The sequence below is a fragment of the Miniopterus natalensis genome, chromosome 1 (genome assembly GCF_054644295.1).
Source record: "Miniopterus natalensis isolate mMinNat1 chromosome 1, mMinNat1.hap1, whole genome shotgun sequence".
In the NCBI taxonomy this organism is placed as follows: Eukaryota; Metazoa; Chordata; class Mammalia; order Chiroptera; family Miniopteridae; genus Miniopterus; species Miniopterus natalensis.
The window spans coordinates 68,806,591-68,828,172 of NC_142081.1; the positions used below are offsets into that span (position 1 = coordinate 68,806,591).

Sequence of the window (21,582 nt, forward strand, 5' to 3'; positions counted from 1 at the left end):
AATTCAATAGTTAAATTAGCTACAAATTGGAAATGTCCATAAGACCAATTTTTAATAACTATATCTTTATTTATTTTTACCTCTTTCTCATATCATAATTAACTGTGATCTTCTATATTAGAAATGCATAGCTAAATTGGGAAGGAAATACAAAAGTCTAGTTAGGTGAAAATGTATGGACCCAATCACTTGAAATTTTTGCCAGGCTATAGTGTGGAGCTCACTGATGTAGAGTATAAAACCCATAGTAAGAGAATATAGTCTTTCAGGAAATTTCTAATATTACAGTTTATTAGATTAATGGAGAAAAAAATGCTAATAGAAATTGGATTATGTATAACTGGGTGTGCTCAGTTAATTTCATTAACATATTCAGTTAATATTGATCAATTGTTTACTGTGCTAGATACTGGGAATATAATGGTGAACCAAGTCTATCTGCCTTCAAGGACCTCAAGGCCTCAAGAGCTGTGATGATTAATTTTATGTGTCAACTTGACTGGCCACAAGATACCCAGATTAAACATTATTTCTGGGTGTGCCTGTGAGGTTGTTTCCAGATGAGTTAGTATTTGATTTGGTGGACTCAATTAAGTCAATTGCCCTCCCCAAGTAAGTGAGCATAATCCAATCTGTTGAGGGCCTGAATGGGACAAAAGGCAGGGGAAGAAAGAACAAGCCCTTTTTTTGCTTCCTATGTGCCTGGTTGAGTTGTGATGTCTCATCTCCTCTTTTCTAGCCTTTGGATTGGGATTTAAACTAATGGTTCACCTGGTTGTCAGGCTTTTAGACTCAGACTGAATTATACCACCAGCGTGCCTGACTCTTCAGCTTGCAGATGGCAGATGGCAGAACTCCTCAACCTCCTTAAATGCATGAACCAATCTGTCATGAGTCTCTCTCCCTCCCCCCCCTTTCTCTCTCTCTTCTCAAAGTCCAGGTTCAACTTAGTTACCTGGACTGCTCAACAAATGATCCCTGGACATGTGAGGAAAGCTCCGACATGAAAGCCATAGACAATAACAAACATAGATGATACAAGGAGCAGAAGAAAGCTTCCAAAAAATTATAGTTCATATACTCAGAAAGGGTGCTTAGAATGAGAACAATATAGAACCCAGCTCTGAGTCCTGGTATTAACCCCATTAGGTCATACCAGTCCGTGGGTTCTAAACCAAATTCCTCTCAGTTCCCCAGGCAAAGCTGTTCTTTTTCCTGTGTTCCCCGTTCCAAACCATGGCCATAGCTTAGTGCTCTCATAGCATCATGCTCTTAGCCACAAAGGCCCGAGGACTTCACCTTTTCCCTCCTTCTCCCTTTGTAGCCCCATATCCTATTGGTCACCAAGTCCTGTGAGTTCTGTCTCTGAAAATTGTCTCATAGCTGTCTTGTTATCCCATAACTACTACCCTATTCTAGAACTACCCATATCTCTTCTATTGCACTAGCCTACCAACTAATCTCCGTGTCTGTATGTGACCTTCCATCCCTTCATTCTGGCCCCAGAGTTATGTTTTATAAAATATGGGGCTGATCATGTTTCTCTCCTGCTCAAAACCTCGGATGGTTCTCCATTGTATACAGCAGTGGTTTCTAAGGCTGGCTGAGCGGGAATCACAATCATCTGCGGAACCTTTAAAATATGTACTTGGCACAGGGATAGTGCTTAATAAATTCTCAGGTTGACCTTCTCCTCTGGTATCGCCTGGTGGCAACTCCAAGTAGTGACCCACAAAGTTCCCTCTGAGATTCTAATTCGATGGATCTGTCTATTGCTTGGGGGAACCACTAGCTTAGAAAATAAAGTCTAGACTCATGTATAGAAGCTTCAATCCATCTCTCTGTTTTTCTCATAACATCTTTTCCTTCACCATTCCTCTTGATGTCTCACTCAGTCACACTGGACCACCCTGTACTTTCCCATGCAGATGCTTTTACTGATGCTTTTCCTGCCTGGAATGTCCCTCCCCTTCACCTCTGCGTTGTTTAAAGCTCATTCAAATACTCATTCCTCTAGGAAACCGGCCTTAATTAGCCTGATCTCACTCAGTTGGCGTGGCTCAGTGGTTGAGTACTGACCCATGATCCAGGAGATTGTGGTTCAATTCCCGGTCGGGGCACATGCCTGGGTTGCGGGCTCAATCCCCAGTGTGTGTGTGTGTGGGGGGGGGGCTGTGCAGGAAGCAACTGATCAATGATTCTCTAATCACTGATGTTTCTATCTCTCTCTCAACCTCTCCCTTCCTCTCTCTGAAATCAATAAAGATATAATTTTTAAAAAAATTAACCTGATCTTTCTTTTCTCTGTGTTCTCACAGCATTTCATACTTCCTCAGGGAAGCCTTTCCAGATGCTCTCATAATTCCTGGCCTTTTTGTCTTTTATGACAGTACTTAATGTATTTAATGGTTATATATTTATTCGTGAGGTTTTTAAAAAATGTCTTTTTCTCCTATACTGGAAGTGGCTTGAAGGAAAGAGCCATATCGGTTACTATGTACAGTTGGTACATAATATAGAAGCTCAATACTATTTATTGGCTAGGTGAATTAGTGTTTCTGAAATGAACACATATTCTGCTTTGTAGTGGGTGAAATTGTATATACATTTGGTTGGATTCCCTATTAGGTCACAGGCTTTTTGAAGGGATAGATAATTCTTACGTCTTTGCACCTCACCCCTATCCCCACCTAACTCTGTTCCTGGGATATAGTAGGTGCTCAAGTAAAATTGCCCTGATATAGCCCCAGAAGCCAGGAAACCCAAGACTTTTTCTTCTTCTTTGCTGTATCCCCAGTGGCTACAATAGTGCTTGGTCTGTGGCATTTGCTCAGGAAATACCTGTTGAATGGATAATTTAATTGCCAAATGGATCCTTGTCATACAGTACCAAGTGGTGGCAACTTTATATAACCACCGATCTTCATTTTATCCTGAAATTTCTCTTTTCCCATTGAAATGAATTTCCTGTTTGAGTATGCTAAAGTGGATCTGGAAGCAAGGCAAGATCTCCCTTTACTTTACTATTCCATTATTTCCTTCATTAATTCATCACTTATCAAATACTTACTGAGCACCTACTACAGATCAGACACTGTGGAAGGACTGTAGTCCCAAAGTGAAGATATTGTCTCTGTCTGGTTAAAGAGAGAGAGAAGTTAACAATTATAACACGGTGGGACAAAGGCCTTGAGAGAGATCTACAAAGGATGCCTTGGGAATGCCCTTTGTGGACAGGGCAGAGTAGGCATCTGGAGAAAGTGATTTCTGATCTGAGCCTGGAAGGACAAATAAAAGTTAATCAGGATGATATGCCAAGCAAAGGAAACAGTTTGCACAAAAGCACACAGGTGAGAGAGCATGATTTAAATACAATGTGACTGAAGTGCACAGTGCTTTTGGTTAAACATTAAGAGATGCAAAAAAGAAACGTAGATCATGAAGGTTTTGAGTACCATGCTCAGTAAATTGTCTTGGAAGTGTTGAATGGTTTTAGGCAGAATAGTGATTGAATCTGGCAGCAGGGATAGGATGCAATGGAATTGGGCAAATCTAGAGTTAGGGAGCAATTAGAGTACTCAAAGCAAGGAATAAAGAGGAACTAAAAGGCCCAGCCAATGTGGCTCAGTTGGTTGGAGCGTGGTCCTGTGCACCAAAAAGGTTCAGGTTTGATTCCTGGCCAGGGAGTAAAAAAAAGAGGGACGTAAGGAAAGCAAGAATTACAAGAATGAAAAGATGATGGATTTAAGATACCTTTATAAAATGTACGTAATTGATGAACACTTGTAAAAAATTGCTTTTAGAAATAACTGCATGGTTGCTCAAAGATAAATGAATAAAGATGTTTAATACAGCATATTTTTGCAATAGTTAAAAATTGAAAGCACTCTGTGTCCATCCATATGGGATCAACAATTTAATTAATGTATAATTGTATAATTTAATTATAATTAAAGCATCTTTAAAAAGAATAATGTATAAAGATAAAAAATAAATATTAACAATAAACAAACTGTAGAGTTATGTATAATATCACATTTTGTATAAATGTATATAACATATATTTGTGTTGTTTGTTGGTATATGGATTGAAAGAAATTCTGGAAACATTTGTATAAATGCTGTCAACCATGTTTGTCTTTGGGGAATAAGACCAAGGGTGATGGGCTTTCACTTTCCAATTTATAAACTTGTGTTTTAGTTTTTTTTACATAAATAACTAAATGCAACATGTGATCCTGGATAGGAAAACATGTTTTCTTTCTTTCTTTCTATAAAGGTCATACATGGAACAATTGGTGAAATTTGAATAAGGTTTCTAGATTAGATAATAGTATCATATCAATGTTACTTTCTTGATTTTGGTAATGGTACTATGTACATGCAAGAGAACGTACTTGTTTATGGGAAATGGGGCATTATGTCTGAAACATTCTAAAATGGAACAGCAAATGTGGTAAAATGTTAACATTTGGGGAGCCAGGTTTAAAATAAACAGGAATTATTCTATCTTTGCACTTTTCTGTAAGTCTGAAATGATAAAATTAAATGTTTTTTAAAAAGGTATAGAACAGATTATAAAGTATGCTGCCATTTGTGTGTGTGGAAAAATGGAATATAAATATATTTGTGTGTGTATATATTTGTAAATATACAAATGATCTATGAAAAGACACACAAGAACAAGCACTATTAATGGCCTTTGGAAATGAAAATTTGGTGGCTGGGAACAGGAAAAAGGAAGACAAATTTTTCATTGTATGTTCTTTGATACCTTTTAATTTTCACTTAGTAAATAATTTGCCTATCAAAAATAGATACAATTTAAAGTAATAAAACATTTTGTATAATGGAGAATTTCAAACATACTCAAAAGTAGAGAGAATGTGCAGTGAACACATACCCCAATCATTACCCAGAGCCCACAATTATCAAGATTTTGCCACATTGCTTTATCTGCACCACCACCACCCCCACTTCTTTTGTTTGCTTTGTTGAAGTATTTTTTTAAAAATTCCTGATATCATTCCATCCCTACATATTCTAGTAAGCTTCTCTTTAAAATATGCCCTGGCCAGTTTGGCTCAGTGGTTAGAGCATCGGCCAGTAGACTGAGGGGTCCTCGGTTCTATTCTTGCCAAGGGCACGTACCTCAGTTGCAGGCTCGATCCCCAGCCCGTCAGAGTGCCTGTGGGAGGCAACCAACCGATGTGTCTCTCTCACATCGATGCTTCTCTCTGCCCCTCTCCTTCCACTCTCTCTGAAAAGCAATGGAAAAAATATCCTTGGGTGAGGGTTAAAAAAAAATGTTCACAATGATCTGAATAGGCTATTAAAATACTACTCCCTTTTCTAACTACATATTTTGGTGAGTCAAGATCTTCTTCACACACTTCAGCCAAAACAGCATACTGCAACAGAGTCAACGCAGAAGCAGATATGAGAACCCAGATAATTTATATTAAGTCAGTAAGACATTATAAAACTGTAAATAATGCCACTCTTCTTACTAAATTTATTTTATTTTGGAAAGTATAGTTATTTTTCATAAATTATGTTAATATTTAATGGGTTTATTATTGTTTTCAAATGAATTAATAAATAAATATTTTTAAATTTCTCAATTTTAGTTGTTAATATGGTAAATGTTGATAGATACAATCCATATAAGCAAAAGCTCTTTGGGGAGGGGTCTTCAATAATTTTTATAGTGTAGCCCAGCTGGGCGTGGCTCAGCAGCTGAGCATCAACCTAGGATCCAGGAGATCGTGGTTCGATTCCCGGTCAGGAAACATGCCCAGGTTGCAGGCTCCATCCCCAGTCGGGGGGGCATGCAGGAGGCAGCTGATCAATGATGACTCTCATCATTGATGTTTCAACTTTCTCTCTCACTCTTCCTTCCTCTCTCTGAAATCAATAAAGATATATTTTAATAATAATAATAATAATTTTTATAATGTAAAGGAGTTCTGCCCTGGCTGGTGTAGCTCAGCGGTTAGAGTGTTGGCCCACACACCATAATGGTCCCAGGTTCAATTCCTGGCCAAGGGCACGCACCTGGGTTACAGGTTCGATCCCCAGTCCAATCAGGGTGGGTGCCTGCGAGAGGCAGCCAATCAATGTGTCTCTGACATCAATGTTTCTCTCTTTCCCTCCCCCTCCCTCCCACTCTCTCTGGAAATCAATAGAAAAATATTTTCTGGTGAGGACTTAAAAAAAAAAAAAGTTGTCTTAAACAAAAAGTAAAGGAGTTCTGAGACCAAAAAGTATGAGAACCACTACTTAGTGGATTGCTCAGAAAAAAGTTCATTTTGTAAGTGGCCTTTATACCTAAAAATAGTATAAGGGGATATAAAATTCCTGGATTATATTTTGTTTTAAAAAATCTTAAAAATGCTGTTTCATTGTTTCTAGCATAAAATGCTGTTGTAAAGACGTCTGATGCCAATCTAATTTTCTTTTCCTTATAAGTGACTAGCATCTTTTGCCTGGATGCTCAAAGAGGTCTTATTTTTTTCAGTTTTGACTATCCTGGGTCAGTTTTCTCCTATATACAATATGCCCTTTCAATATGTAGACTTACTTTTTATTTAATTTCAGGAAAATTTTCTCAAAATTTCATTTTAAATATTTGTTTTGATACATCACTCTGGTTTTCCTTGGGGGAATAAATATATTTGGATGTGTGTTTGTAAAATCTCTTAGTTGTTTTCTTTATCACTTCCTCTTAAAACCTTTTCTTTTAAAAAAAAAATTCAGCCCTTAATTGTACTTTTTTTCTCATTTTTATCTCTGAAAACAAAAAATAATTTATATTTTTCCCCCTGCGATTTCTTAGTTCTCACTTAATACCTGACTTTTTCTATCCATATAACTTTTTAGCTTTTGTAATTCTGATTTATGCTGTTCTTTCAAAACATCTATTATTTTCTTTATTTCGTTTAAAAATATTAGATTGAACCTGCAGGGCCCAAAGTGTTTACTTTGAAAAACTTAGCAGCCTCAGACTGGCGGTGCGGCTCAGTTGATTGTCTCCTGCACCAAGGGGTTGCTGGTTCGATTCCCTGTCCTGGTTTTGAGTGATGATGGGCGATGATTCTCTCTCATCAATGTTTCTTTCTCTCTCACCCTCTCCCGTCTTCTCTCTGTAAAATCAATGAAAGCATATTTAAAATAAGTAGCAGGCCCGGGGGAAAAAAAACATAAAAATATTAGGGTGAAGTTTTCATTTGCTTTGAGACCACAATTTTCTAGCGTGTCATTGTCTACTGGACCAGTATTAGGTTTACAGTATTTTCACCTCGTTTCCACAGTAACACGTATGGGATTAGGTCACATTCTTTATTTGTTCCCAGTCTTAAATGAAGTAGATTTCCCAAGTAAACGTAGAGCAGTCCTCCCTCCGGCCGAGCCCCGGGAGGCCCGCCCTCGCCCTCACTACGCGCCTGCGGGCCCCGCCCACGCGCTCCGCACACTGCTGGCCCCGCCCCCGCCCCGCGCGCGCAGTCGCTGGCTGCTCTCGCCCATGGGAAGCTCGCTGTAAAATTTCCCGCCATTTGCAGCACGTCCTGAGGAGAGCTGGTTGATTTCGGTGAGAGCTGCAGTCTTCTGGGATCACGGCGGGCAGTCGCGCTGTAAAGGAACTACTGGTAAATTTAAGACTCAGCCAAATCCCTCTCACCCGGAGAAACCAGGCAAGTCTTGCCCTCACAAACCTTGTTAGCTGCCCTTATAGGGGTTCGTCTGGCCAATTCATTTGACTAAAATTGTTGTTGCTGCCTCTAAGCAAATCAGGGCATATATAGTGGGGCCTTTTCAGTAGTTCTGTTGACTCCCTTCCTGTTAGAAGTTACTGTATAGTGAGCAACAAATTGAAATCTGAAGCTCATGGCTTTGAATATGTAATACGTTTGCATTGATTAAGTTTTTATCGTGAATCTTAATTTACGTGAAAAAAATTTAAAACGTGGTTCAAACTAGCCATCATTCTTTTAGCAAACCTCTCCATAAGCTATGTTAAAACTAATTTTTAGAGAAAACACTTAGGTGGGGGGAAAAAAATTTTTTTCATTTTCCCAATTTAATTTCAAAGGAAATCAAGCTAGTAGATATTATATCCTTTAAAAAATTTTTTTGAACCATCATCTCCTTTAATCCTCATGACAGCCCTGTGAACTCACACCTACTAATGTCCCCCTTTATATATGAGGAATCTGAGGCTCAAGATAGGCTCCACAAGTTCTTTGAAGTCAAAATGGCAGGACCTATGTTTCAAACCCAGAGTTGCTTAAAAGCTCAGCTTTTGAACCATTTACACGCAAGTATATAATTACCAGATCTTAGAGATCGTACTGTTTTTGAAGATTATTGATAATTATTAAATACAGAGCTAATGGCCAAGTTGGTCAGCATCCTGCCTCCTTGTCTTCCTTCACTTATGTTGAGACTGCAAAGGCTGACAGCATCTTCATTCTGGGGGTTCTGTTTCTGTTTTTGCGCTTTGAAATTACAGGCTTTAGGAGACTGAAACACGGGAAAGTTGTTTTGCCGCAGCCATTTAGGCCTTTCCTTGTTTTCTTCCATGCCTCAGAAGACACACTGATCCATTACTGTGGAATTGTCCACAGACAGCGTGGCAGGCCCAAGTCGTCTTTCTTGGCGCCTGGGCAGTATGGGCCCTTTGGGCCTGGAGAGCGCACCGCAGTGGCAGCGCTGGTGACAACCGATGGGGGAGGCCGCACCTCGTGGCAGCGCTGGGCTAGGGGGACTAGGAGGCCCTGCGGGCCACGTGGGCCGATATTCTTAAATAGTATATTCATGAAATTAAGCATATGAACTCATTAAATATATAAGTAATTACAGCTCATTATGTATTACTACAGTTCTGTATTTTTGACATGTCAATTTCTTAATTTAAAAATCTTACAAACTCACATTTACATAGTTATGTATTTAACAAATTATATGGAATTAGTATTGGAAGAAAATATGGGACATAAGGTTGCCATGTCTAACAGAAAGACTTACTTAATGTGATAGCAAGAACTTGACACACGGAGTAAGAAGACTTGAGTTCTAATTCCAGAGCTGCCACTAAATAAAGTAGAACTTTGGACAAGTCATTGAATTTCATTGAACATTAGGTATATCTTTGGGAAAATAATGGGATTGGACAAAATGTTAAATGATTTTCAAGACCCCTTCCAAATCTATGATTCTGAGTTTTTCTGTAGAGTAGAAGGGAAAGAATACAAGCTGAGAAAACATTATTATTCACAAACCATGTTTCCATTAGTTAAAATGTATCCCAAGTGGCCCATATATTATCTATATTTGGTCCACTGCTCCTGATTCCATCTCGCAGTATCATAGGAAACTATTAGGAAAGAAATGGATGGTTCCTTTTTTTTTTTTTAATTAAGAGATTAATTATGAATTAATCCAAAGAGCCTGGAAAACATAAAAAACATAGAGGTAACACCCCCCCCCATAATCATACCATTCAAAAAGAATCTCGTCGTTGTCCTATTACTTTTCTAAATATGTATATTTCTTTATAAAAAATGGTATAACATAGTCTGCAGTCTGCTTTTTTTCACTTCAGAGCTATATGTAACTTCCTTTCAACCAGTTGGAATATGCATAATAATATGCCTACATATCAGTAAGATGGGACCGAAGCAAACATTGTTATGTAGATTTTGGAACAGCTTTAATTCTATTCTGCCCCAGGTTATTCCTACTTTTCCTTTATCTGCTGCAGAATGGATTGGTTTCATTGCAACCTGTGTTTCCGAAAAGATGGGGCCCATTTCTTTGTCACCAGCTGTGGCCATATTTTCTGTAAGAAGTGTGTGACTCCGGGTGAGTGACTTACCTGACTTAACTGTTTTCAGATTCAGGCAAAAATGTTTTTAACCTGGAAATGATTAACCATTTCTCTGTGATTCTTGGGATAAAAATCACTTAGTACACCAAAGGTGGTTATGGATACTGTAGGAAAGTGTTGATTATGGAAATTGGAGGACTCTATTAATAATGATTTAGCTAATGGAATACCCATTATTTGTTAGTGTTTTGAAGCCTGTGGCAGTAAGAAAGCCACAAGATTATCAACCTGATTAGAAAAAAAGTAAAAAAATGGGTAGAGCCCTAGCCAGTTTTGCTCAGTTGTTAGAGCGTCAGCCCTCAGACTGAAGGGTCCTGGACTCGGTTCTGGCCAACGGCATGTACCTTGGTTGCAGGCTTGATCCCTGACCCTGGTTGGGGCAAGTGTGGGAGGCAACCAATAGATGTGTCTCACTTCAGTGTTTCTCTTTTTCTCTTTCACTCTCTCTGAAAAACAATGGAAAAAAATATTTTCTGGTGAGGATTAAAAAAAATAATGAGGAGGAGGAATAGAAACGGGGGAAAGTTTGGTTGGTAACAAGAGCCATTTCTAATTGGAAGTGGTCTAGCCTGTGAAATCAATTTGATTAGAAATGATTATGATGGTGGTGGTGGTATAGCCTAGTAAGAAGCTAGGAAAATTCCAGGACAAGCCGAATAGGGAAACTAAGACAGTTAAACAGCAGTTTGCAGCCTCCTAGTAAGTCCTATTTTCCCCAGACCAAGGACATTTGAGAGTAAATGGTTTGCATTTCTCCTCCCTAGCCAGAGGGTAGATAGCTTAAATCACCCTATTCCTGGAGACAGATAACATCCAATTAGCGCCATTTGCCAACCACACCCAAGGACAGACAAATTAAGAATAAACCTCATTTTGGTACATCAGCATAAAGCTGATGAATATTCTATTGATCCGCCCCCAAGACCTCCCCTAAATGCCCAGCCTTTAAAACCCCTGAAAATGAAGTCCCAATGCCCATGCCCACTCCTCCCCTCCTCCAAGGCAGCATGCCAGCACCATCTCCTTTTCCCCTCCGGGGGGTCCCCTCCAGACTTGCAACCAGGGGAGCAATGGGCAGCAGCAGCTTGTCTAGGGCTTAACCTCTGAATCTGTCTCCAAGGCCCCCCCTTCTCTCTCTCTGACTTCTCAGTGAGCCAACCCAGCCCAGCCTAGGCTCTCCTGTTACTTCTATGCTCTTCCTTGTTTCACCGTCCTAAGTATATTTTTGCTGTGGCCAATAAATTCTTGCTTTTCTACACTTTGTCTTTTGATTGAAATCTTTCCTGCAAGAAGACAAGAACCAAGGTCTCCCCGTTTCCCCGGTAACAGTGGTGGTAGTGGTGATACCTTTGCATTTTAAAGAGTATTTTCACAGGTTCTAATTTTATGTATTCTCACCACAATCCCATGAGGTTGTCAATGTAAGAAACATTCAAACCTATAGAGAATTTTTGTGAGTTTATTTGAGCCAAACTGTTGACAGTTGCCAGGAAGCAAAATCTCAATGGATTGAGGTAATGCTCCAGAGAATGGCAGTTTTGCACCTTACTTTATACATTACAATAAAAAGAAGATGTAAGTGGGTTACATGAAATCCATTGGTGATAGGTTAGGGAGAAAGCAAAGGGGGGTGGACTTCTGGGATTGGATGAAAAGTAAAATAGACACATCTTTTCATAGGTGGGTATAGGCTAGTTAACAGTCAATTAACATAGCAATAACAATGAGGATTTATGGTCTACACCCTGCTGCATTGGTTGTGCCCTGAGGGGTCTAGGAAAAAGAGGAGTTATCCTGAACATTCCAAAGGTGTGGTATGGTAGATGCAAAAGACAATAGACAGGCTCAGTTAAGGTAAAGATTGACTTTTGTCAAGGAAGATTCTAGACTAGGACATGACTACTTGCCATAAACTGCTTTTTGTTAAAAAGTTTAAATTTCAGTCCAGCCGGTGTGATTCAGAGGTTGAGCATCGACCTGTGATCCAGGAGATCGAGGTTCAGTTCCCAGTCGGGCACATGCCCTGGTTGTGGGCTTGATCCCTGGTAGGAGCATGCAGGAGGAATGACTCTCTCATCATTGATGTTTCTTTTTTTTCTTTTTTAATATATCTTTATTGATTTCCAAGAGAGGAAAGGAGGAGGAGAGAGAGAGAGATAGAAACATCAATGATGAGAGAGTCATTGATTGGCTGCAGCCCGCAACCCGGGCATGTGCCCTGACCAGGAATCGAACCCGAATCGCCTGGATCCCAGGTCGACGCTCAACCGCTGAGCCACGCCCGGCTGGGCATCATTGATGTTTCTATCTATCTCTCTCCCTCTCCCTCCCTCTCTCTGAAATCAATAAAGACATATTAAAAAAAAAAAAAAAAAAAAGTTTAAATTTCAGACCATCTTTTGTGGTTACTTTAGGTCTCTGAGTTTGCAAGGCTGCCACACAGGCCTTCCCTGAGCTTGTCAGGTTAGCATGTGGCCCCTCTTTGTTTACAAGGTAATTATTAATAGACCCACTTTACAAATGAGAAACTGCTTCAGATAGGATAAATGATTTGACCAAGTTCTTGAAGCTGTTAAGTCTTAGAAATGAGATTTGAATTTAAGGTGTTTTAAGACCAGAAGAGGGTCTTAGGATATGGAACTTTGATCAGGAAAGATTTTATAGAAGAGATGTTGCTTCAATAGAGTTTTTTGGTTTTTTCAATATCGTCTTACTGATTTCAAGAGGAAGGGAGAAGAGGAGAGAGATGAAAACATCAATGATGAGAGAGAGTCACTGATTGGCTGCTTCCTGCATGTCCTCTACTGGGGATTGAGCCCACAACCCCGGAATGTGCCCTGACGGGGAATCAAACCGTGGTCTCCTGGCTCAACCACTGAGCCATGCCATCCAGGTGCTTCAGTCAAGTTTTGACTAATAAACTGGAGTTTGCCAAGTGCATAGGCAGGGCAGATCATTCTAGTTCAAGAGAACAACAGGTATAAGGGCATACCATATCATAAAATCACGGTGCAAGGGACTACACATGGTTGAGATTTGTAGAGCATAAAAATAAGATTGGTGATAGATGAGGCTAGACAGTTGGGCAGTTGCCAGATAATGGAAGATTATATTACAGGCTAAAGAACCTGAACTTTATCCTGCAGGTGACGGAGAGCTGTGGAAGTTCGTTTGTTTTGTGTTTTTCTTAAACAGAAGAATGATTTGCATTTACTACCTCACTCTAGCAATAATATAGAGGGAAGCCTGGGAAAAACCTTTAATCCCCAAGGAAAGAAGAGTCAGGTTAGGTAGCCTCTGGAGAAGCTTTTCTGTATATCAGTGATTTTCAGCTGGTGTGCTGTGGCACACTGATGTGCTGCAAGAATTTTTAAAACCTGCAATACCTGACTAGTCAAGGGCACTGGCCTCTTTCCCCTTGGATTGTCAAATAAAAAAATGACAACAGCCAACACAACAATAGCCGTCTAGTGTGAATGAATCAAAATTATACCTATTTTTTTGTCTGATCGGCAAAAATATTTTTTGGTATGCCACAGAATTTTAGTAATCAGTTTATGTGCCATGAGATGAAAATGGCTGCTCTATGTGAACCTCATAACCTTTTAAAATTATCTGGTAATGTAACAAAGCTTTTGACTATAGTAACAGCAGCTCACTTTGGAGCAGTTTGTCTCAGTGAAGCATATGCCATGTGATGGTTTTTCCTGACATGGCATTTATCTTCATAACCGGCACTACTACTAAAATTTCAACTTACAAAGAAAGATTAGGCATTTTAATTTTCTCATCTTTCAGAATGGGTTAATTAGAGAATAAGAATAGGAGAGCTTCAAAACAAGATCAGGAAGATTAACAAAGTGAGAATAGGGAGGAATAATTGGGGAGTTTTCTTAAAGTATATGATCTATGCCTACTGTCAGGTAGGTGGGATAATAAAGAGTAACTTAAAGTTGAAATCACTGATACTCTTGCACTCTTGCCAGTACTCTTGTAAATGTCCTTCAGTACTTCTGCCAGGGCCTTAGAACTCCCTCACCCACAGAAGAAAATTGGTAATTTTAAAGAGGGAGATGGGTAGAGGTACAGTGTAAAAGTCTGACTTGTCATCAACATACAACTTTTGAAATGCTGATTTAGAGAACAGAGCTCAAGCTCATGTCCTTTTTTAGCAAATGGTATTCTAAATTTTTTCTTCTCTTGATAGCCTACCTGACTGTTACCATATACTTTAGGAAAATCTTACCTCATGTCCATGAAAACCAAACCTTTCCCCTTTCCTCCCTAGAAAAATGTTCTGTTTGTGGAGCTGCCTGCAAGCACCTGGCTCTTTCTGATAATGTAAGTTTTACTTCCCCTCGCACCAACCATTTTATCCTGGCCTGTAGGAAGTATACGAAGAGTATAGTTGAATGACTAAGCACTGAAATTTAAAAGAAAGAAATAAACAAAACTCACAGATAGCGATTGTAAAAAAAAAAATCGGAGTAAACAATAGATAGAATTATTTGTGGCTACTGTTACAGAAGCATGGGATAAGGATAATAATCTACATCTAGAGCAGTGGTGATTGCCTTTTCATTTAGCACAATGAAATAATACCAGGTGCTTTAGAAGGAGTGGTACATCCTTTCCCACATTTGCCAGTGTTTTATTTCATCCCATTGTGGATATGCTCAATGTTTGTGTTGCTCTCTTCAAAGCTGAAACCTCAGGAGAAGAAGTACTTCAAAAGCCCTGTGGAGACAGCTTTGCAGCATTTTAGCCACATCTCTCAGGTATGAGAAACAAAAGTGAAGAAACTGATTCTCCAGGCAAGTTCTAATTGCATCTTATTCTTTATCAAAGCTTCTCTTTGTACACAATGGACAGAAATTGGCCGCTCTGTTTACTTTCTTCACTGATGATATATATCTCAATGGTTAACTTTTACTGACCCAGAATCTGTGAAAGGCTGTAAAAACCACTATGTAGCTGACATCTTGCCTTGTAGTTTCCAATTCTATTAAGTAATTTTTAAGAATAAAGAAGGTTCTAAGGAGCTTTATCATCTTTCTGTGTAGACTAATGAATCTTTTAAAAATTAATTTGAGCCCGGCCAGGCGTGGCTCAGTGGTTGAGCATCGACCTAGGATCCAGGAGATCAGGATTCAATTCCCGGTCAGGGCACATGCCCGGGTTGCAGGATAGGCAGCCGATCAATGACTCTCTCATCATTGATGTTTCTGTCTCTCTCTCCCCCTTCCTTTCCTCTCTTTGAAATCAATAAAGTTATGTTTAAAAAATAAAATAAAAAATAAAAATTAATAAAAATTAATTTGAATATATAGGCCTGACCCTGCAAACAATAGATTTAGTGGTCTCTCAACCTTTCACTTATATACTTAAGTTCAAGAAAGGATTTCTTGTTTCCCATTCTCACTTTTCAGTAACCTTTCTTAGTAATGCATATATATTTAATTCTTCATTTAGTGTTCATAATTGGTTGCCTGAATTTTAGAAAAATATTTTTCTTGATGCATCATATGTTGGCATACCATTGACTTGGTCAGGAACAAAAGGAATGTAGAAAAACAGAGAAAAAAGTCAGGAGAGCCATTTGAGAGAGTTCCTAAATTGTAAAAGCTTTGGTTTTTCCCTTGTACTCTCAGTTCTCCACTGAGATTATGTCATAGTCTCATGGGGTTGCTATCTTGGCACGTTTCTTAAGATTTTTATCACTATGCTTCTACTCTTATCTCATTCTTAGGAAAGTATCCCTTCCCTAAACATGAAGAGGAGCCTTAGTCATTTTCTGGCCAAAGACAGTAGATTTCATTTTTCTTTGGTTCACTCTTCAATACTAACTCTGGAGAGAGAGGAAGGGGAATTGAGGCTTTGGCTGCATCCTGCTTTTACCTGCTTGGGTGAAACATCACATTTTAGATACTATTTAACATTATAGGGAGATAAAATCCAGCTGAGGGCTGAAGGAGAAATGTAAACAAGGTCACATGAACAAGAGAAAGAGCAGACCTTTGGTTAATAACTAAGCCCAGGATTAGTTAATGATTAGTAGAGAAATTATATGTAGTCTGAATCTTAACCTACCTAATCATGGGACCAATTACACATGGTCAAATAATCAAGATAAAATAAACGGAAAGGGTCAGTTAATCATCACTTTAGTAAAGGGCCAGTTTGGTGAAGTCAGCAATGTCTGAAAATGTGTTTTCCTAATCTGTGAAGTTAAATAAGTGATCCAAGTAATGTCTAGATTGCCTCACTAGGCTTCTGCTCAAATTTTCCTTTCTCATTCAAACCTTTACTGACCCATATATCTTAAATAATAGCCCCAACACTTCCTACTTCTTATCCTGATTTTTCATCATAGCACTTATCTCTAACATTATGTAATATATTTGTTTATTGTTTGAATCTGGCACGGAAATGTAGTAAGCTTCATGAAGGCAGAGATTTGGTTGGTTTTGTTTATTGTTATATATCAAGCTCTTTGGATAGTTCTTAATATGTAGTGGACACTCAAAATATTGTTGAATGAATGAATGTTGATCTAAATATCCACTTGTGGGTTTTTCTGTTGTTAATCCTCACTTGATATTTTTTTCCATTGCTTTTTAGAGAGAATGGAATGGAGGGAAGGAGGGGGAAAGGGGGGGAGAAAGAGAGAGATCAATTGATTACCTCCCACAGGCACCCTGACCCAGGCTGGGGATTGAACCCATAATCCTTTGGTTCATGGGCCCACACTCTAACCACTGAGCAACACCGGCCAGCGCTCGTTTGTGTTTTAATCATCACCAATCTCTGTAATGACTTGACAAGGGCATTTTTTCTGCTGTACTACTCTCTGGCCAATAGTTGATCAAGCTGCTCCTTTAGAATTCTTTATTCACCTCTAGATAAAACTAACTATATTTGGGGATTGGAGAGCCTATATGTACCTGATAGCTTTCTTCTGTTCCAAGGTCATAGACTACATGCACTCTTATCCACAACTAGACATCTTGCAAATGCATGCCAGTAATTGTTCTTTCTTTGGTAAAGCCTCTGATTTCTGTAGGCAGATTTTTGCTCTGTCCTTTGTACTCCTATCCCACCTTGCTCTTAACTCTGCAAAAGTGTTTTAATTTACTTGTTCATATGTCTGTTTCTCTCATTGAACTGAAGCTTTTGAAAGGCAGGTATCATATTTGTATTGCCCAGTGCCTAACTAGGTACCTGGAACAAATTAGGTACAGAAGTGTTTGTTAAGAGAATGAATGCACATGTAAGGCTGGAAGAGTGGGAGAGAGGAAAAGTTCAAGGTAAGGTTGGAGATAGACTTGATAGTATAGGGACTCGTAGGCTGTGGCAAGGGATTTAGATTCTCCTTTAAGTGCAGTGTGACACCACTAAAGGGTTTTAAGTAAGGAAATGACATTATCTGATATATAATTTTCAAAGAGAATCTGGCTGTTGAGTGGAGAATGGATCATACAGAAGTTAAGAGTAGAAGCGGGAAGACCAGCTATGAAGCTAAGGGAGAAATCTAAGCAAGACTGCTTGGGCCAAAGTGGTGGCAATAGAAATGGAGGGGGTAGTTTATGTGAGATATGTTTTCTAGGAAGAATTAATAGAACTGCTGTTGATTTGGATGTGGAAGATGTAAAAAAGAGGAGTCAAGCAAGGTGTCTGGGTTTTTGTCTTGAACAGGTAAGTTGGATGATTGTACCCTTTACCAAGACTGAAAAAACCATATGGAGGGAAAATACCATTTTGGACATATTAGGCTGTGGGTACTTGTTAGAAATCCAGGAGGAGAAATCACAAAGGCAGATAAATTTACCATTCCGGAGCTCAGGACTTGGGTTAAGAAAAGAAATATAAGTATGGAATTCATCAGGATATAGTTACTTTTTTTTTTTTTTTAATATATCTTTATTGATTTCAAAGAGAGGAAGGGAGAGAGAGAGAGAGACAGAAACATCAATGATGAGAGTCATTGATTGGCTGCAGCCCGCAACCCGGGCATGTGCCCTGACTGGGAATCGAACCCTGATCTCCTGGATCCTAGGTCGATGCTCAACCCCTGAGCTACGCCCGGCTGGGCAGGATATAGTTACTTTTTAATCCTTATCCGAGGATATGCTTTTATTAATTTTAGAGGGGGGGAAGGGAGAGGGAGAAAGAAACATCAATATGAGAGAGAAACATTGATTGGCTGCCTCCTGCACATGCTCTGACCAGGGATTGAACTTGAAACTCAGGTATATGCCCTGACTGGGAATTGAACCAGCACCCTTTTGGTACATGGAACAACACTCCAACCAGCTGAGCCAACCAGCCAGGGCAGGATATGGTTTTTAAAGTCTTGGAACTAGATGAGATTACTCAGAGAAAGAGTCCCTTCAATATCTAGTGATTAGGTAGAGGAGAGGAGCTATACCAGTTGGGCTAAGTGTAATGTTTTTGAGATTCATCCATGTTGTAGCATATATTAGGACTTCATTAGGACTTTGTTCCTTTTTATGACCAAATAATGCTCCATTATATAGATGGATATGTTTCATGTATCCATTCATTAGTTGAGGGACTAAATTAGAGTTGTTTCCACTTTTTGGCTATTATGAATAATACTGCTAAGAACATTTGTGTATGAGTTTTTGTGTGGACATATATTTTCATTTCTCTTGGATATATACATAGGAGATGACTTACTGGGTCAAGTGGTAACTCTGTGTTCAACTCGTTGAGTTCTTTGAGGAACTGCCAGACCATTTTCCCAAGTGCCTGCAGTGTATGAGGGTTTTGATTTCTCAATATCTTTGCCAACGCTGTTTTTAACTGTATTTTTATTATAATCATCCTAGTGGGTGTGAAATGGTATCTCACTGCAGTTATGATTTGTGTTTCTCTGGTGACTAATGATGTTGAGCATCTTTTTGTGTGCTTATTGGCCACTTGTATATCTTTAAAGTAATGTATATTCAGATCCTTTGCCCATTTTTAAATCGGATTATCTTTTTATTATTAGTTGTAAAATTTCTTTAGATAGTCTAGGTACAAGTGTCTTACCAAATATATGATTTGCGAACATTTTCTCCCATTCTGTTGGGCCTATCCACTTTAAAATTAAGAGCAAGTAACAATTCTCCATTACATAAATATAAATAGGAAGAACAGACAAATAAGACATCAAATAGAACAGAAAATAGAAATTAAGTTAAAAATGAGAAAAAGGTATACATTCACAAAGAAAGACAAATTCAGAGAAAAAGACACAAATGGATATATAGACTTTTGTAAATTTAGTATTGGGGTTGACAAACTTTTTCTAAAAGGGCTAGTAAATATTTAGGCTTTGCAGGCCATATAATCTCTACTTCAGCTACACAACTCTTCTGTTGTAGCACAGAAGCAGCCATGGGCTATATGTAAACAAATGGGTATGGCTGTGTTCTAGTCAAACTTTATTTACAAAAACAGGCGGGGGGGGTCATTTGTAATACTTTCAACAATAAAGATAAATTTTAAAAAATAATAAAGTGATTAGAAGAGTAAAAACAACAAAAAACAGGCAGCTAGCCATGATCAGTAGTTTGCTGACTTTGAAGTCATGTTTTGCTAACGTATACATAAATAACTACCATATATACAATTTGAATAAAATCAGGTCAAGGGCCGATCTCATCAATAGATCTGACCAATTCTTCATCTCTCACTTGAATTTTAAAAAATTGAACAACTGAGATAGTCAATGGTGCTTTTGAAGAAAGGTTTATTTAGTCTAAGTTTCTCTGAAAAGGAAAAGCTAATCTGTCAGTATGTACAACTTCTGAAACAGTATAGTTGAGTCTTCATCACCACTGAGCAGGAGGTTGAGGAACCTTAAGCCAATGTGAGAAGTAATATTGTTTTGATAACAAACTGTGCAACCCAAAACTTAACCCCCAACCTCATGGGCTGCTGTGGCTCTCTCATTCAGAGTGGGTACCTTTGACGTCTTATTAACAGTTCTCCAATTGCTTTTGAAAAGGATGCACTTTTAGGGTTCTTTTTTGCTCAAACCTATTCTCTCTGAGCAACACAATAATCTATTTCAATTACAAATCTGGACATGTAACTGCCGTTTCAAAACCCTTTGGTGGCTTTCCATCACAAGTTTCACACTCTTGAGAGTGACACCTAGTTCCCGTAATGATCTGGTTTCTCCTAACCTCTGCAATCTCATTCACAACCACCTCACATCTTATATGCCAACATAAGTTCTTAAGTAGGTTATTTATTACCTAATCTATAAAGTAGACTTAATTATTTGCAGTTCTTTTATATACCATATAGTTTCATAACTCTGCCTAGAATGCTTGACTTCCACACTCCAAAGGCTGAATAGTTACCTCTTAATCTTATTTCTGTACTTTATACATACACTGTTCTGTATATCACTTGTGCTTTGTTTATTGGTTCACATGTCTGAATGTCTTTTCTACTAGAGTAATGAGCTACTAAAGGACAAGGACCCATACTGTTCATCTTAGCATTTCCAGTTCCACCACCCTACTTTACCAATTATCAGCTCGTGGCCAGTCTTCCTCTATATCTATTGCCACCTCATACAGTTTATTTTGAAGCCAAAACCAGATATCATATCATTTCAATCTGTAAATATTTCAGAGTGTGTCTCTAAAAGATGGGGACTCTTTTCTTAAATATAACCATGTCATGCTAAAATAATAACTTTTTACTATTATCAACTAATCAGTCAGCATTCACATTTCCCCAGTTGTCTCATAATTATTTTATTTTATTTTTACTCTCATAATTATTTTAAAACTTTGTTGGAATTGGGTTTCAGTAAGATCTATATAGTTCAGTTGGTATGTCTTTTTTTAAAAAATTTATCTTTATTGTTGAAAATATTACAGATATCCCCCCCTCTTTCCCCCCATTTATCTCCCCCACCCCAGGCCTTCACCATGCTATTGTCTGTCCATGGGTTATGCATATATGCATTTAAGTTCTTTTATTAATCTCTCCCCACCCTCTTCCCCACCCCCACCTTCCCTTTGAGATTCATGTCTGTTCCATGCTTCTATGTCTCTGGATCTATTTTGTTCTTCAGTCTGTTTTGTTTATTAGATTCCACATGAGTGAGATCATGTAAAACTGAATCAGGAAGACTCAGAAAACCTGAATAGGCTAATAACAAGTGATAAGATCGAAGCAGTAGTAAAAAACACCCAGCAAACAAAAGCCCTGGTCTGGACAGCTTCACAAGGGAGCTTTCTAATTCTTTAAGTTGTAAGGTCGGGTAGTTTACTAAAAACTTTTCTTCCTTTTTGAGGTAGGCCTGTAGTGCTCTGAACTTCCCGCTCAGGACTGCCTTTGCTGTGTCCCATAGATTTTGGGTTGTTGTATGTTCGTTTTCATTTGTTTCCGGGAACTTTTTGATTTCTTTCTTGATCTTATTGGTAACTCATTCATTGTTTAACGACGTGCTATTTAGCTCCCATGTGTTTGAATGTTTTTGAGTGTTTTTACTGTAGTTGATTTCTAATTTTATGCCATTGTGATCTGAGGTGCTTGATATGATTTCAGTCCTCTTTTTGTTTTTTAAATATATCTTTATTGATTTCAGAGAGAGGAAAGGAGAGGGAGAAAGAGAGATAGAAACATCAATGATGAGAGAGCCATTGATCGAGCCCACAACC

At 38.6% G+C, this 21,582-nt stretch overlaps 1 protein-coding gene across 1 annotated transcript in view; it reads left to right on the forward strand.

The window, feature by feature from the left end:
• Nucleotides 1-7,546: 7,546 nt before the first annotated feature.
• The window catches only part of RNF212B (ring finger protein 212B), a 31,156-nt gene continuing 17,120 nt past the window's right edge, over nt 7,547-21,582 (forward strand). Inside the window, exons 1-4 of the mRNA XM_016205825.2 lie at nt 7,547-7,694; nt 9,733-9,864; nt 14,178-14,230; nt 14,593-14,667. Of these exons, the coding sequence (XP_016061311.2) occupies nt 9,765-9,864; nt 14,178-14,230; nt 14,593-14,667 (228 nt within the window). The 5' untranslated portion in view covers nt 7,547-7,694; nt 9,733-9,764. The remainder of the gene's footprint in view (nt 7,695-9,732; nt 9,865-14,177; nt 14,231-14,592; nt 14,668-21,582) is intronic.